The following is an 18,797-nucleotide window of genomic DNA, read 5'->3' as shown; positions in this document are numbered from 1 at the left end:
AGTGCAGAGCTGGATGTGGGGCTTGATCTCATGATCTAGAGATCATGACTTGAGCCCATATCAAGAGTCAGTTGCTTAACCGACCGAGCCACACAGGTGCCCCCCAAATAATTATTTTATTTAAAAAGATGCCTCTGGGGGCACCTGGCTGGTTGTCAGTAGAGCATGCGACTCTTGATCTCAGGGTTGTGAGTTTGAGCCCCCACATTGGGCTAGAGATTATTTGAAAGTAAGTAAGTAAGTAAATAAATAAAGCCTTATTTCCCAACAAATTTCTATAAATAGGAAGTATATTTTCTAATCAACTAGCAAAGATAATTTTTGATGCAAGGAGAATTAGGGAGCAGTTGGTCTGGGAGAACCAAAAAAAGACTTCTCTGTCTCCGAAAATGGATGCAAATGTGTAAGATGAGACCATTTCTCCATGCTCCATAAGTAGTTTCAGAGAATGAAAGCAACACTTACCCCTATAGTAGAAGCCATGTAATCCGAACAGATCTCTGCAAAATCTCTCCCCATTACGCCATAGTAGAGGCCATAGAACAAGGATACAATGCCAAAATCCATGGAATCTCTAGCCTTGATTCTATTGAAAATGACAGGGTAAGGAAATAAGAACGTGGTATATGAGGGGCTCGAGAAGGGTTGCAGCTTAGAAGAAATTTCCTGCCACAGTCTCGAACAGAAAGTTGGGAGTACTTTTTTTAACTGATTTTTTAGACTTTAATTGATTTTTTAAAGCCTCTTAAAGTCTCTAAGTTCTCTTCAAATGTTACCACTCCATGGTAAGTAGGCGAAGTAATTCTTGAGAGGGTCTTTTAACTGGTGGTTTTGAAGCTGGGCTGTTCAAAGAAAGGCCTGCGCAGCTTGTAAAACTCCTCATCTCCCCCCTGCACCCCAGGCCAATTACATCAGACTCTCGGGGTGGGGCCTGTGCAGCAATATTTTTGGAAGCTCTCCAGACTCCAGGTGATTCCAGTGGGCAGCTAGCATTAAGAACTTCTTTAATGGAGTAGTGTTTCTCAGCCTTAAATATAGATTAGAATCACCTGGGGAGATTTAAGACTCTGCTGCTCTGGAGCTGTGATGTACATGGCCTGGGGTGGGGTCTGCACAGCAGTGCTTTTTAGAAACTTCTCAGGTTGAGAATCCCTGCTATCAAGCTTAGATTTTACAGAATACTTTCAAATACTTCACTTGCCTAACAAATATTTGAGGTGGATATGATTAGCTACCTCATTTGCATTTGAAAAAATGGAGATTTAGAAAAAATGATTTGCTTAACATGACGATTGGTACAAAACAAAACCAGGGATCACACTTCAATTTTGAGGCCCTTTGCTACTATGCCATAGTGACTACGTGTCAATCAGAAAAAAAATATTTTGCAAGTTGCATCATATTTCAAATATAATAGGATTCCCCCGCATCCCATTTTAAAGAGAAACACTTCTTTAAAAAGTAATTAGCCCCTAATTTAATTTCTGCGTCTTAATCATTGCACATATGGTTTGTTATATCTCTCAACAGCTTCAAATATTAGCCCTGGGCCTGGGTAGATCTGACTGAGTCAGAAAGGGAGGGAGGAGTGGAGGAGAGCTGGTAGGTCGGTCCTGGAAACTTTTTCTAGTTGTTTCGTGCTCTGTGAATTTGAGGAGGAAATGGTCAAGGCAGAGAGTTTGTAGACTTAGAGGGTACAGCTCTTTTTGTGATGGGAACTGGGAATTCCAACGCAAGTGGTGGCTTTATCCTTTCAAGATTTGCCTGGGTATATTTGAGAATTGAGATAGTGGGGAGGAATGAAGATGATCTTCTCCCCATGTTCAGGGGAGGACTAGTTCCTTCCCAGCCTGAAGGGTTAAGTTCTTGCTATGCCTCGTTGTAGGAGAGGTCATGGTTAAGGAACTTATATCTTATGGAAAGTAGTCTTGGGACAACTGTAGGCTCAGTGATTTCATAAAATTCCTTATGAATATTTTTACATTCACTAAAATAAAGTTATATGGACAATATGCTGAAAAACAAAAGAAATCAGTGTCTTTCTATACACAGAATAATATATTAATCATAGATCTGTACAGTTACTTTCTATCCCTTTCCTGCTAGAAAATGGTAAGAGCTCCTGCTGTGAAAGTTTCATGAAATGCTTATAAAATCAGATTGCTACGTTGCCATAGGAAGAGTCCTTCCTTTCAGAGCTGACACTCCATCCAATTGCCTGACCTATTTTATGAGTTGTTTGCCTTTTGATTTCTGGTAAGGTCCCAGAGGAACTTCAATGTGAGAGATATTCTGGGGAATTTTTATTTGAGCTGCTTTCCACAGCCTTGTGGTATGTCTTAAATTTCCTTTCCAGGCCACAGGTTGATTACACAGCCTTGGCTCTGCCCATGAGAACCTCGTCCACAGCACATCTCAGCAACCATTTTTTCAAGGAGCTCAGTTCTGAGTTATAATTATCCTGATTTCCTTGATTTCTCACAAGACTTTCTTGTTCTGTCATTTCCTTACCTCTCATTCAAGTTCTAAGCACTTAGTTTTGTCCTTTTCTGACTGTCCCCAGCAAAAGGGACTTCATAGGTACCAGAAACAAAATCCTAGAGCAGTGCTGTCCCCGGCAATATAGAAATACAGATTGAAAAATGTCCTAGTAGTCACATTAAAAACAACCCATGAAATAATTTCACCAATACATCCCAAACACTGTATTTCAACATGTGGTCGATATAAAAATTATTTTCTCTTTTTATTTTTTTAACAGTATTTTTCAAACTTTGAAATCCAGTTTGTATCTTATAGTTCTAGAACATTTTATTTCATAGTTTAGATGCTCATAGTGACATGACCTATCGTATACTGCACTGGACAGCATAGTTCCAGAGGTTTTGAAGGAAGAAGATATATACAAGGAAATGACACTTCAGAATTTTATGGAGGGAAATTTGTAGTTCTATAAGAATTACTCTACCGCAAATGTAGGCCTGCTTTTAATGGTGATGTTCAAAATTTGCCTATCAGGTACAGATTTTTTTTTTAAAGTTTTTTGATGTTTTTATTTATTATTTTTGAGACACAGAGAAAGCATGAGCTGGGGAGGGGCAGACAGAGGGAGACAGGAACTGAAGCTGGCTTTGCACTGACAACAGAGACCCTGACGTGGGGCTCAAACCCACGAGCCTCGAGATCATGACCTGAATCAAAGTCAGACGCTTAGCCAACTGAGCCACCCAGGCGCCCCTCAAGTACAGATTTTCTTTAAAGCTTATAATTTTTTGAAAACTTTTTATTCTGTAGGGTTTCCTCTTACACTTTTCTAGTGGTTTCCACCAATGACATCTACTATAAACAATGTGTGTATGGAACATTGTAGGGCCAAATGATCCCTGATACAGAGAACTTGACCAGGTGAATATTGCAAGCAAGTGCTTGGAGATATTAATGTCTTAATTGGAGATACTTACTTGAAAAATAAATTGAATCCACACATTGTAAACATGATGGCCAAATAACCCACAACACCAAATGCATAGCTGAGTTTGTAGATTAGAAGAAACCATTTGTAGACCAATCTGTGGATGTAAAATGGGGAGAAATACAGAACATGATATTTTGTCTTTTTCAAACATTGTTATAAGTCGGTTTTTAATTTCTAGAATTCTATTTATTATGTAATATAAAGAACATAAGTAGATTATATCAGCTAAACTGAATAATAATCTATGGTTTTAATATAATAACAACAAACTAAATAGTATGCACGTGCATATATATATTCATTGCAGTTTGTCTATGTTCCTCATGTTAGAGTGGTGTTCAGAGATGGTTTCTCCACCTGGAACCCTGCCTCCCCTAGGGTTAGCTTAGAGTGGTTTTGGCAGGAGTAGCTTAGAGTAAGCAAAAAGATGAGCAGAGAAGTCAAGGCTGTGGGGCAGGGGGGAACCTCCTCCCCCAGGAGTGTTGCCTGCTACCGCTGCCTCTCCACCCCCCAGCCCAAGGACAGAGGTCCTCATTATCAGGCTCAGCCTCACCCCAACTCCTCTCCACTCACAGAGCCCCTCCCCTAGCCCTGGGATGGAATCACAAGTGTGCCACGGGCTGGTTTTCTCCTGCTATGTGGGTGGGTTCTTTGTGTATCCCAGCACATACAGTGACCACTCTTAGCACCTTTCCTTCTTCCCACAGGGTCAGAGTAGAGAAATGGGAGATGGGGATTGAGGGCACAGGTGTAGATGATTTAGAAGGGACCTCCTTACCCTGCTTGTTTCCCTTATCCCTGGCAGTAAAAGCCCTTTGAAAACCTACAGAAAGGGCGACTGCTTCATGTCTGGGAGGATGTGGGAAGATGCATTCGTGGTGCCACAGGACAAGGTTCTGGCCGGTGGAACGAGAAGTGATGGAGGAGAAGGAGCAGCTGGGGGACTGTCCTTGTGCCCAGAGAAAAGAAGGCGGTGGCTGGACTGTTGCTTCCAAGGGAGCTGGAGGGCAAGAGGCAGGCCGGCCTCTCAGCTCTCCCTCCACACTTTTCGGGAGCCAGGTTCCCGCCTTTATTGCACCAAATGCTTCTTTTCTGTTTTTACTGATTTAATGTTTCAATGTTATTTTAAAAGATGCCCTGCTTCATTGAATTCCAGTCAGAAGGGGCCTGCTGAGGGGTGCCTGGGTGGGGCTCAGTCGGTTAAACATCGACTGGACTCTTGATCTCAGCTCAGGTCTTAATCCCAGGGTCTTGAATTCAAGCTGGCTTGAGCTCCGTGCTGGGCATGAAGAAAAACAAAAGAGAGAGAAAAAAAAAAAAAAAAAAAAAAGGAGGGACCTTCTGAAACATGATGCTGTGAATGGGGTTTGTGGGCTGGCTTGAGAAACGAGTTGTCATTACATCATTTTACGGTGGAAAGCTTCCCCACTTCAGGGCACTTGGTACCAGGGTTTTGTGGTACCACGCCTCCTCCTGCAGGTGTAGTCCCGCCCCATGGGGGAGGGATCGGCAGTGGGGAGTTCGGCGGGTCCAGAAACTCCGCACGGACGGCACGTGGTGGGTCAGGTCGCTCTGAGCCTAAGTCACCTCTAAAGGAGGGCAGGCGGGGCTTTGGGGATCTCTCTGCCACAGTGACTCTGGAGCCTGCCGGTTCTTCTAGGTTGCCAGTTCCTGGGAAGGCAGTTCGGATCACTGCTCGGTGCAGCCAGATGGAGGCGGAAGTTTACTTTGCTCCAAGAGGTGAGCATGGGTGGGGGGCCAGGTCCGAGAGGGCCTCCCCTTCTCCCCCACAGCACCCGCCAGCACCAGAGTCGGCTTCGGGAACTCCACACGTCCTGGACTTCCCTACCTGCTCTGCCCCTACAGGGTCCCCTCGCAAGGTTGTGCCAGCATCACAGGTGTTTCAACTTTTTAACTGCAGGCCTTCTGTGTGTCATTAAGGCAAAACCTGCTGTTGGGAGCCAGGCGGGCGGGTGGTTCACACTCTGTCTGGTATTGGTATGATTCTGGGCTCCCCCTTCCCGTTACTGCCTGTGGGACTCTGGCCACCCTACTTAGGACTTCCTCCTATGATTGCCTCATTCATAGAGTGGGGGGATAGCACTAGCTCCTAAGGTAGTTCTGAAGATTATGTGAGATCATGTGTTAATGTTCAAAAGATCTGACACATTTAATGCTCAATATGCATATAATTATTACAGGTATGTTAGATTTTCCAAATCCCCCACCCCCAAATCCCCCTGCTTACGGGGAGTACAAGTTTCTAGAGCACTGGAGTCCAGAACTCCCTCGTTACTTAGATCACACTGGAAGGCAGAGAAACCAGGTTAGGAATTGTGTTTGTGCTTCAGAGCAGCCTCCAAAAGGAAAGCTCGGCCTGGAGTTGATGTGACCAAGCCCAGCTCTTTGTGGCGGTTTTTGAGCCTGAACTCTTTCAGGGTTTTTGAGCCTGAACCCTACTGCCATAGAGAGTTCTCTGTTACTCTGCCCCCTTCTGTTACTCCCCCCTTCTCTGTTACTCTGCCCCACAGCAAGGGCTTGGTATACTCTGCGGGAGGAACAGCTGGTTTTTAAACTGCGTTGGTAGAGGTGCCTGGGTGGCTCAGTCCAAGGTTGAGTGTCCAAATTCAGCTCAGGTCATGATCTCCCGGTCTGTGAGTTCGAGCCCTGAGGCAGGCTCTGTGCTGACAGCTCAGAGCCTGGAGCCTGTTTCAGATTCTGTGTCTCCCTCTCTCTCTGCCCATTCATGCTCTGTCTCTCTCTGTCTCAAAAAATAAATAAATGTTAAAAAAAAAAAAAAAAAACTGCATTGGTGTGAGAGACCACTCCTCTTGGGTTTGCTTTTGCACCATACCCGTTAGATCTGACCAGCTTAACTAGCCAGTAATGAAATCCTGTTTCCTAATGGAAAATAGCTAAGAAGTGACTTACCTATGATATGATCAAAGATCCATAAGGATCGTTAGGGCCTACTACCACTCATCAACAGGAGCTTCTTTATCCAGACTGCTTTTCTAGAAGAAATGGGGTCCTAATTAGCCTCTCCTATTGTTGTCTCTTCAAATGGTGGCTGTAGGTCTTTTTTTAAATGTTAGTGGAACGTGTTGTCTGTCAGGCTATGCTGGGGTCAGGGCTGTGCAGGCAGGAGAAGCTGAACTGTATGCCCTGTGGGCATGAGGAACAGAGGACAGGGGCCCCGCCATCTGAGACACATGAGCCATGGAGAGTAATGAGGGAGCATTTGGCTATTTCTTGTCATGAAGTTCCTCTGCATTGAATGCGCTCATGTGCACAGAAATACTGCGTTTAACTGGGGTAATTCATTCTACAGTGGAGAAGTGAACTGTTCTCTCTGAAATACAATATAGATTATATCCAGGGAATGAAAGCAAGTGCATTTTGGCTCATCCAAAATTTGGATCACTTTCACAAGTTTTAAATAACTTCCAATATTTTTTAAGAAGGAGAAAAGGTACCATATACAGATGGGTAAACCAGGCCATACAAAGGCTGTCTAAAGCCCCAAATCGGCCAGTTCAGGTCTCCTACCACCACCTCAGAGCTCTTCCCAAATGGGATTAAATTAAAATATTAACCAGAATTCATGTATTTGAATATAAATTTTTAAATTTCATTTATTTATTTATTTATTTATTTATTTATTTATTTATTTATTTATAGTAAACTCTATACCCAATATGGGGCTTGAACTCATGGCCCTGAGATCACTAACTGCATGCTCTTCCAACTGAGCCAGCCAGGCTCCCCTTGAATATCAATCTTTATCATTACATTGATTTATTTGACTTTTCTCACTGAATATTTTTTCTTCTCCAGAGTAGGAAAAGTTGATATCCGTCTCTCCCACTTTTTTTGAGGATTAAAAACAAACATCTGAATAGCTAAATAATCCTAAAAACATTTCACAGGAGCTTATGATTTGTTCTCCAACCAAGATCAAAATGTGACATTGTCTTATTGCCATGTAATGCCTTACACATTTTCTCTCTATCCCATTTCAGTTTTATCTAGATTTAGATTCAGATCTTATCTGCAGAACAAGGAGAGCGAAAGCAAATTTGTGGGCACATTATGAGATTATAAGCACTTTGGAATGATTTGTGGACGATATAATGGAATTATAGAAATGCCAAGAGGTTGGCAATGGTAGTTAAGATAAGCATTGGAATATTAAAGCCTCATTTGTTATGAGAGAAGTTGGCCATTACTTATGATTTACCCGAAATAAAATACATATATAGTTGTTAGAAATACAAACATCTAACTCTTGCTCTATTACAAAATGTGTGTGACACAACTTATGATGGAATCATACAAAATGCTGAGCTAAAAATAAATATGCAAATAGTGTTCTAGAAAGTTAAAAAAGTTTTTTTAATGTTTATTTAGTTTCGAGGAAGAGAAAGAGAGACAGAGTGTGACAGGGGAAGGGGCAGAGAGAGGGGGAGACACAGAATCCGAAGCAGGCTCCAGGCTCTGAACTATCAGCACAGAGCCCCACACGGGGTTTGAACTCACAGACTGACAGATCGTGACCTGCGCCGAAGTTGGACGCTTAAGTTGGATGTTTAACGGATGGAGCCACCCAGGCGCCCCTTTGTTCTAGAAAGTTTAAACCATAGTTTGACTTCTCTTTCTTCTGGCTGTCATTAGTATCTGAAGTAATAGATTTTACAGGTATGTCCAAATCACCATTAAACAATGAGCATAAACAGTGGTATAGCTAATCTCCAAATAGTTTTGCTACTGAAGGGCAAAAAAAAGTGTGATGCCCCCTCCCCCATCCGGGAAAATGGAATTAAAGTATACTTGTTAATGTTTATAATAAAGAGGGTGTCAGGAAAGGAACGAGTGGGATACATACCTTGGTGTTCTCCCTGAGAGGGGTTTTCGGGTAGCTCTGAAGAGGACGTAACTGGTAATAACTGAGAACATTCCCCACATAGACAGAAACCGCCACCAGTAAAGTTTTATCGTGAAATACAGAGGGACAACCCACATCTGCAACAGTGTCACCAGCTGTCAGAAAAAATGAACAGAAAAAAATCTCTTTCAATGATTGAGGGCCCAGAATATCATGTCCACTATTAAATGATTCAGAAGCTACTCTGGGGGAAACCACTGTCACCATCTGGTCTATAACATGCAACTGGGTCACCATCCAGCTGTAAGCTCTTCTATACATGCTAAGTTTTGGAAGGAATTAGTATGGTGGTCTGAAAATTCAAATGGGAAATCATCCAAAACATTCATTTTTCTTTTACCTCTTTTCTCTGGGATAGTTCAGATGAAAGCAACTTTGGGCTTCAAAAGCTGTGTGGTTTTGGACAAGTGAGCCTCACTTTTGTTGTACAATTAGGGATAACAATGCCTGCCCTTCTTGCTTGTGCTGAGGTGGGGATCAAATGAGACCACGGATGGGAAAGTGCTCTGGAAACAGTACTGTAATATATGGAGCCAAGGGGCTGTTGTTCCTATCATGTACACGTGTGCAAATACATGGTGACATCAAAGGGAGGAAGTGGCATCACAGCAGCTTCTGGGACCTCTTCTGCCTGCTTCCCAGTGCACTCTGCAGGGTGAACCTTGGAGTCCCAACTATGGGGCCCCCTCACCCTTGACTATTGGATTTGCAGCCCACCTTTTGCTTCTTGTCTTTCCTTTGCTTTTGTTTTGCCTTTTCCAGGCAAGCCAAGGTGGGGATCAAACTCTTCCCTATTCATCTGTGTGTAACTCCTTCGTGGCCTGTACCACTGACCTGAGTCCAAGTCACCTTCAGAGGGTTCTTTAAGTCGGCTGGCCCTACTCTCATGTGGCAGGAAGCAGGGTTGACAGAGCTGATGGGTTGTGAGTCAACAACTTGATATGGTTACCATAGTGATGCTCCCATTCTTTAGACCAGGCTTAATGCCAGCTATTACCTCTCTTGTGAAAAAACAGCCAGCAATAACCTCTGGGTCTTATGTTTTAGCACATGCAGACTAACCCCCTATTACTTGCTCAGCACCAAAGTAAGAGAGGGATGGCAAAGAGGTTTTGTCTCAGGTGTGGACTTGAATTGGCAGTGGCTCCTGGCAATGCTCTGTTGAGGAGGATTCTGAGCCTGGGTCCTGGGGTAGTGGAGAGAGCATCATGATTGCTTAGTTATGTCTGCCAGTGGTGTGGAAGCAGTTGTTAGGGCATGTATTTCGTGTATTTTTCATCTGAGGATAACAAAGACTGATGTTATTGATTTGCCTTTTTCTTTCTTTCTTTCTTTCTTTCTTTCTTTCTTTCTTTCTTTCTTTCTTTCTTTCTTTTCCTTCCTTCCTTCCTTCATCTTTCTTTCTTTTCTTTCTCTTCTTTCTTTTCTTTCTTTCCTTCCTTTTCTTTCTTTCTTTCTTTCTTTCTTTCTTTCTTTCTTTCCTTCCTTCCTTCCTTCCTTCCTTCCTTCCTTCCTTCCTTCCTTCCTTCCTTCCTTCCTTCCTTCCTTCCTTCCTTCCTTCCTTCCACTTCATCTTTGTGATAAAAGGGGGCAGCTGAGGAACAAAAGCCTATGGATATAATTTTGGGTCCTTTAATAAGGTCTTGGTCATAATAGCCTTAAGGTCATAACCAAAATTATTTGATAAGACTTCAAGATGTGCATGAAAAAGACAAGGCCATAGCCGTTCCTCTTTCCACATCAAATAAGAAGACATTTCCAAGGTTTTTCATTTTTTTTATTGCTTCATCCCCATAAATGAACTGATATGAAGTCTTCTGACAGTTGCTCTAAATCTTTGGGAGAACACTAGAGTTGTTATAAAACATGCATTTGAACAAAAATACACATGGAGCCAATCTAAGGTGATTGTCTGGAGAGTGTGGGAGGAACAATACCCTATAACCTCCCTTTTTTGTTTTCAAATTCCTGGCAGTACTTTCAAGGAATAGTATTTTTTTTTTTTTAAGCTTATTTAATTTTGAGGAAGAGAGTGTATGGGTGCGCAGTGGGGGAGGGGCAGAGAGATAGGGAGAGAGAATCCCAGGCAAGCTCCATGCTGTCAGCACAGAGTCAGGGAAGAGTATTCTTTACTCTTGCCTAAATTAGTCAGATACAAACGTGCCTTGATTCATTGAGCTTCGCAGATACCATGTTTTTACAAATTGAACGTCTGTGGCAACCTGTGTCCAGCGCATCCATCACGACATTTTTCCAACAGCATTTGCTCACTTTGTGTCTCTGTGTCATATTTTGGTAATCCTGGCAATATTTCAAGCCTTTTCATTATTATTATATTTGCTACAGTGATCTGTGATCCGTGATTGCAATTCACTGAAAGCTCAGGTGATGGTTAGTATTTTTTTTAGCAATATTTTCTAATTAAGGTAAGTACATTGTTTTTTAGACATGAGGTGATTACACACTTAATAGACTACTGTATACTGTGAATGTAACTGTGATTTGCACTGGAACACCAAAAAGTTCATTCGACTCTCTTTATTGTGATACTTGCTTTATTGTGGTGGTCTGGAACTGAACCCACGTTATCTCAAGGGTATGCTTTTAATTGCTTTAATTTTCCATCCTACCTTGTGAGTGTGGTTATAGCTAATATGTGAGTTAGCACCTTTATTTATGAAATCAAGATAAATATATATCCAAACAGGACAAACAGCTTTACTTAAGGAAGTAGAATACTGTTCCTGAGGACCAGAGACCACATAGTAGGTAGTTAAGACTCCATTTGTGTCTACTTTAGCACTCAGCATTAGCAACTCTGACCCTCTGCTATTGCTAATAAAGGTGTACAGCCCCTTAAAAGAAAATCACACCAGAATTTTGGTCATTTATTTCCCATAGCTGATTTTGGAGATAGCAATCTATGATAAGTGATATGTTTTCTGACTTTTTTAGTTCATTATCTCTGATATTAAAAAAGGAAACAAAAAGGGCACCTGGGTGGCTCAGTCGGTTGAGCACCTGACTCTTGAAATGGGCTCAGGTCATGATCTCACAGTTCGTGGGATCAAGCCCCACGTCAGGCTCTGTGTTGACATCATTGGGCCTGCTTCAGATCCTCTCTTTCCCTCTCTCTCTCTGCCCCTTCCCTGCTTGTGCACACACATGCTTTCTCTCAAAGTAAATAAATAAACATGAAAAAAAAAAAAGGAAACAGACATGAACTTCATCTTGCAAAACCTGATCATCGATCTTTTGCATTTTTCATCTTTCTGTTTGAACAATTTGATTCATCTTTACATTTCCCCATAAAAATACTGAAATTTTTTGTAATAGTAAGAGTCAGTTCATTTTAATTCAGCAAAACTGCCATGCTCCTATTTTTATACTTTAGATCATAAGCTAAAATTGACAAGACTAATCCATTTCCTCAAATCCATGGAGTTATTACAATCTATAATATTTTGGAGCAATGATTGGATTATATTTTTATAATACTAGGTCTCATTGTGGATCTATAAAAGTACAACCCATTTCTAGATGATCCCAAATTTCTCTTACTTGATGCCTGGGTTTAATTAGCAGTGCATAGCAATGTCAAATGTACAGACATCCCACTTCTTAAAAATAGGCCTTAGAGGTCAGAAACAAAGGGAAAGCAAAAGAACATTATAACATATCAGGTATGAAAATATTTGATTTCTTAACTAAGTGTATACCCAATGCCATATTTTCTCAACATGTAAGGGGAAAGGTCAGAAATTTGCATTATGAATTCAATTAATTCTATGAGGAGTCATTTTGAAATGAGGGCCACATTTCATATCAATTTAAAAGGTTATCAATTTCCAGAGCAGTTAAAACTTCTCATTTTTAATAGCAACTGCCACATATGAAATGTAGGAATTTGGTGCCTCATAAATAAACACACGAAATATGTGAAATCGAGGTGTATGCATGCGAGAGGAGGCCTGGCAGCTGGGACACATTAATAATGCCAGAGGGGTCACCATCTGGGCATGTGCATATAAAACACATCTGCATTGCTGGCGAAGGGCAGCCTGTGCATCTGTATCACATCACCAAACGTTCTCCCCACCCACACATCGTGGCAGAAGGAATTTCCTGATGAATCACATGCTGCACAAAGGTACCATGTTTTTTTCTTGTATCTATGCACATAAGGAACCTGAAAAGAACAGCAAATCAAGTCAAAACAAAGGTATCTTTTTATTTGCCTAATTATACAGAATGATGAATGGATCACACAACATGAGAGAGGGAGAGAGGAAGAAGGAGGTGGGAGGGAGGGAGGAAGTTATGGGATGCTCATTTCCTTTGCACTGCAAATCCCAAAGTGTTTGCAGCCATTTGTACATGTGTCTGTGTGTGTTTGTATAGGTGGAGGTGGAGCAGGAGCAGGGAGATGCCAGAGGTCAGCAGGAAATTCCCATGTAAATAAAGGACTCCAGGAAGTACTGTTGCTATGATTAGCACACAGGCAGTGAAGGGAAGTATGGATATAAACAAGTAAACGTTGGGAACTTTGGCATGTGGAGGGCTATTAGAAATTCACTTGGTCCTTATTTCTAGTTCCAAATCAATTCAGACTGTTGATTTTGCTCTTTGAATTCTTAAAGGAGATTGTGCCATGCAGTGTTAGGTATGTATGTGACTATGCACGTATTTGTGTGTTGCCTCACTTTAAAAAGATCTGAGCGGGCCTAAGGCTTTACTGGTACAGTAATATGTTCTAGTGTTTCACGGCTATTAATAGGCAGGAAGTTGATTTAAATAGAGCAATGTTTCAATCTGTAGCAAATTATTTGCCTGTGTGTTGAGGCAAGTTAACTGTGTGCCTGAAACCCAAATTCTTTGTATGTAGTCATCAGGCCTTCTCTTGATTTGAAGGGAGGTAAAAGGAATCTTTTTTGGCACCTTCCCCCTATTTCCTTCAGATATGAGAAATAGGGATATATCAAAGAAGGTGGAGAGGCCGGTGTTGAATGAAATTTTATTTTTTTAATTAAATTCTGTTTAAAAATGCTGTTAAAAGCGTTTGGAAATAATTTCGTTTTGAAGCTCTGCCATGTCTACAACATATCAACAGCATCAGTTGAAAAGAGAAAAATTCAAATATCCAGATGCTCTGTCTATATTTTACTAACCATATGACTATTTGGGAACACCCAGGTATTTAGTAGTAGTCCGAACAAAATAAGAATTTTCCACTTTCTGTCTATTTTCTCTCTTCACTTTTTGGCATCACCTTGGAGCAGGTGATGTTATATTTTCAGACTTTGTTTTCTAAATAACATGGCTCCTTTGCTTTAGGTATTTATAATAAGCCGCTCTGATGTCCACAGCTCCTACAGACCACGGAACAGAATCTAAGATTAAATGATCACTTCAGAATATAGACATATTTGTTAAAAGCTGTACTCTGAAAATATCTTGAGCTTTTGGATTAGTGCCCTCACCTCTGAAGCACATGATCCAAATTATGCATGCAATAATGTGAAAATAGGGGCGCCTGGGTGGCTCAGCTGGTTAAGCGTCCGACTTCGGCTCAGGCCATGATCTCAAGGTTCATGGGGGGTTGAGCCCCACATCGGGTTCTGCACTGACAGTATGGACCCTGCTTGTGATGCTCTCTGTCTCCCTTTCTCTCTGCCCCTCCCCTGTGCTCTCTCTCTCTTTCACCCTCTCAAAAATAAATAAAAACTTAAAAAAATGAAATAAAGTGAAAATAATGCTATTTTATATATAATATATAATACTCTCAGGGTGTAAATAAATAAGTAAACTGGCTCCCACCTTCTGCCATCTATGTACTTAATTGTTCCATCCCAGTAACATACAGAGCAATATCAGAATTGTTAACCTGCACTCCCATAGGACAGTTTTACCAACTAGGTACAGTGCTCATTTACAGTGTCTATTGCCTTAATCTTACAGATTCCTCTGAGTTCCAAAGGTACGTAGCATCTGATTCTTCAGATGCTGATTTCATCAGTGAAACCATCTGGGCTTGGAGCTTTCTTTGGTAGAAAGATATTAATTATTGGCTGAATTAAAAAAATAGATATAGGCCAGAGGCAGGATATATGGGGTAACTTAAATGGGTAAAGCTAGTCAAAGGGTACAAACTTCCAAACTTCTAGTTATAAGATAAAGAAGTCTTGGGGATGTAATATACATTATGGTCACTATAGTTAACAATAATGTGTTGTATATTTGAAAGTTGCTAAGACAGAAAATCTTGAAAGTTCTCATCACACACGCAAAATTATAACCATGTGTGGTGATGATGGATGTTAACTAAACTCACTGTGGTAATAATTTCACATCATATGCATAAATCAAATCATTATATTGTACACCTAAAATTAATGCAGTGTTACGTATCAATTATATCTGAATAAAAAATAGAAATAGGCCTATTCAGGTTATTTATTTCTCCTTTTTTGAGTTTTGATATAGTTTGTGTCTTTCAAAGAATTAGTCTATTTCATTATGGTTATCCAGATTTGTGGACATAATATTCCATTATTTTCTTTTTATGTCCATAGGATCAATAATGATGTCCCCTCTTTCTTTTCTGATATAGGAATCTGTGTCCTCTTATTTTTTTGGTTAGCTGGCTAGAGCTTTATAAACTTTACTGATCTCTTTCAAAAAAGTTTCTCAGTTTTTGGTTTCACTGAGTTTCTCTATTGATTTACTGTTTTTTAATTTAATTGCTTTCTGCCCTAATTTTTAAAATTACTTTTCCTCTGATTGCTGTAAGTTTAAATTACTCCTTTCCCTAGTTTCCTAAAGTAGGTGCTTAATTTACTGATTTTAGATCTTTCTTCTTTTCTAATATATGCATTCAATGCTATAAAATTTCCCTCTAAGCATTGCCTTTCCTGCATCCCGCAAATTTTGATATGTTGTATTTTCATTTTCACTTAGTTCAACTAATTTTTTAGTTTCTCTTAAGTACTTCTCTTTGACTCATGTGCTATTTAATCTCTAAATATTTTGGGATTTTGTTCAACTATCTTTCTGTTATGGATTTCTAATTTAATTTTTGTGGTCTGAGAGCATACTTTGTATAATTTCAATTTTTTAAAAAAATTTTTGGTGTGTTTTAGGCCCTGAATGTGGTCTATGTTGGAGAATGTTCTACGTGAGCCTAAGAAGAATGTGCACTCTTCTGTTGTTAGATGTATTCTATAAACATCAATTAGTGCAGGTTGATGAATGGTGCTGTTCAGGTCAACTCTATCCTTACTAATATTCTGCTTTCTTGATCTATCAACTACTGAAGGAGGGTGTTGAAATCTCTAACTAAACAATGGATTTGTCCATTTCTCCTTGTGGTTCAATCAGTTTTTGCCTTGTATATGTTGATGCTTCCTGTTAGGCATATACATGTTAAGAATCGTTATGTCCTTTTAGGGGGGGGTCTCGGTGGCTCAGTCAGTTAGCATCAGAGTCCCAATTTTGGCTCAGGGCATGATCTCATGGTCATGAACTCATGCTTGTGAGATTGAGCCCCACATTGAGCCCCAAGTCAGGCTCCACTATGGGTGTGAAGCCTCCTTAAGATTCTCTCTCTGCCCCTCCCCTACTTATACTCTCTCTAAAAAAAAAAAAAAAAAAAAAAAAAGAGTTGTTATGTCCTTTTAAATAACTGAATCTTGGGGCGCATGGGTGGCTCAGTCGGTTGAGCCTCCGACTTTGGCTCAGGTCATGATGTCATTGTTTGTGAGTTCGAGCTCCATGTTGGGCTCTGTGCTCACAGCTCAGAGCCTGGAGCCTGCTTAAGATTCTGTCCCCCTCTCTCTGCCCCTCCTCCACTTGCGCTCTCTTCCTCTCTCTCAAAAATAAACATCAAAAAAAAATTTAAATAACTGAATCTTTTGTCATTATGTAATGCCTCTTTTTCTCCCTGATAATTACATCTTTATTCTTATAAGTGAGTTTTTTGTCAACAACATATAATTGCGTCTTGTTTTTTGTTTTGTTTTGTTTTTTATTCATGGTGACAATCTCTGTCTTTTAATTGGTGTATTTAGACCATTCATATTTGATTACTGATATAGTTGGATTAATATCTACCACATTTGTAACTTCTCTGTTGCATAGTGTTTGTTTCTTTCTTTTCCTCTCTGCCTTCTTCCTTTTTTAGACTCTGGCTTTAAGTGAGAATTTTATGATTCTATTTTCTCTACTCTATTAGTATATTAATTATATATTTTTTCATTTTTTTATGTTTTTGGTAAGGCTTCTGGTCAATAGTAGGCTATTAGTAGTTATGGTCTTGGAAAGTCAAAAGTTATATGCAGGTTTTCAACTGTGTGTGTGGGGGGGGGTGGGGGGGGTGGGCAGCATCCCTAACCCTCCTGTTGTTCAAGGGTCAACTGTAGATTGTTACTATTACTGCTTTGAATGAAGAGTTATCTATTAGGTTAAGAATCAGAAAGAAAAGGATTTATTTTATCTTCATTTACTCCTTCTCTGACACTCTTCCATTATCTATGTAGACTTGAGTTTCTGACCTATACAATTTTCCTTCTTTCTGAAGAACTTCTTTTAACATTTCTTGTAGGTCATGTCTCCTGATGATGAATTCCCTAATCTTTTTGTTTGAGAGAGAAAGTATTTCACTTTCACTTTTGAAGGATAATTTCTCTGGATTTAGAATTCTAGATTGGTGGATTTTTCTTTGAATGCTTTAAATATTTCACTCTATTCTTTTCTTGCATATATGGTTTAAGAAGAAGAATCTGGGGCGCCTGGGTGGCGCAGTCGGTTAAGCGTCCGACTTCAGCCAGGTCACGATCTCGCAGTCCGTGAGTTCGAGCCCCGCGTCAGGCTCTGGGCTGATGGCTCAGAGCCTGGAGCCTGCTTCCGATTCTGTGACTCCCTCTCTCTCCGCCCCTCCCCCCTTCATGCTCTGTCTCTCTCTGTCCCAAAAATAAATAAACGTTGAAAAAAAAAAATTAAAAAAAAAAAAAAGAAGAAGAATCTGATGAAATTCTTGTTCCTCAGTAGGTAGGGTGTTTTTCTCCCTCTGGCTGTTTTTGAATTTTCCCTTTGTCTTTCTGCAGTATGAATTTGATATGTCCAGGTATAGATTTCTTGGTATTTGTTCTGCTTCTTCTCTGAGTGTCTTAGGTCTGTGGTTTGGTGTCTGTCATTAATTAAACAAAAATTCTTGACCGTTAGCCCTTCAAATATTTCTTCAGCAGCTTTATTTCTTTCTTCATTTTGGTATTCCAATATGTGTATATTATGTTTTTTGAAATTGTTCTATGGTTCTTGAATATTCTTGTTTTTTAAAATTCTTTTTTTCTCTTTGCATTTCAATAATATTATTGAATTTTATTGAATATTGAATTATTGAATATTATTATTATATTCAATAATATTATCTTCAAGCTCACTGATTCTTTTCTCAACCACATGTACTTTATTGATAAGCCTACTGAAGGCATTTTTCATTTCTGTTTCAGTTTTCTTTTTACTTTAAGAATTTATTTTTTTCATGGACTTTCCACCTCTTTGCTTGCATCACTTATCTGTTCTTGCATGTTACCTACTTTTTCCATTAGAGCTCTTAGCATCTTAACCATAGTTACTTTAAATTCCTAGTGTGATGATTCCCAAATCACTGCAATGTCTGGGTCCGGTTCTGATGCTTGCTTTGTCTCTTCAGACTGTTTCATTCTCCTTTTAGCATGACTTTTAAATTTTGGTTGACAGGCAAACATAATGTGTGGGGTAAAAGAACTGAGATAAATAAATCTTTTGTGTTAATTTGCCTGGGGGTTGGGCTGTGATTAATGTTTGCTGGAGGTATCAGAGGCTTCGATTTCCACTAGAATACTTGTTTCTCTCTCTCTCTGTCTTTGAGCTTCCATCAAAACTCCTTCTTGTATAGCCTCTGAGGCTTGCAGCTCTTTCAGCTATAATCCACTGTTATACTGGACACCTGCGATGTGGTGGTAAGGCAGGCGGACAGTGCAGGTACTCTATTCTGTGATTAAGTCTCAGTGCTTTTGTGGGCCTCTGTCTCTGTGCCATGATCTTTACAAGTGTCTTTAAACTTTTAGTTTTCCCTTTGGATGAGACAGGAAGGCTAGAGGGGGCTGGAGTGGGTAATTTCTCTTCCCCCACACTGGAGAAGGCTCTGATTTCCATTGCTGTATCTCTGTGATGGAGAACACTGTGGGTCTAGTTCAGAATGATTACTTTTCCCCTCCCTCTGCCAGAAGCACAAAGGTTTTTTTTTTTTCCCCCCTTGGCTCTACCCCATGGGAATCTGGTGGCGTTCCTGGAGCTGGAAACCTAAAATAATATGAGGAAGTCCCTAAGACTGTGGCC

General features: G+C 40.3%; 1 protein-coding gene across 3 annotated transcripts in view; it reads right to left on the bottom strand.

Annotated features, from left to right (window-relative positions):
• RNF175 (ring finger protein 175) overlaps positions 1 to 18,797 on the bottom strand; it is a 47,975-nt gene that overhangs the window by 11,048 nt on the left and 18,130 nt on the right. For all 3 annotated transcript variants that reach the window (XM_086704064.1, XM_086704063.1, XM_025922088.2), the window contains 3 exons: positions 8,361 to 8,515; positions 3,462 to 3,569; positions 466 to 586 (listed from right to left, as the gene is read on the bottom strand). In XM_086704064.1, the coding sequence (XP_086560190.1) occupies positions 466 to 586; positions 3,462 to 3,569; positions 8,361 to 8,515 (384 nt within the window). The remainder of the gene's footprint in view (positions 1 to 465; positions 587 to 3,461; positions 3,570 to 8,360; positions 8,516 to 18,797) is intronic.

This window comes from Puma concolor, chromosome B1 (assembly GCF_028749965.1).
Source record: "Puma concolor isolate L17-30 chromosome B1, mPumCon1.1.hap2, whole genome shotgun sequence".
Lineage (NCBI taxonomy): Eukaryota > Metazoa > Chordata > Mammalia > Carnivora > Felidae > Puma > Puma concolor.
Note: the sequence above shows the minus strand (reverse complement) of the source record. Positions and strands in the feature narration are given on the sequence as shown.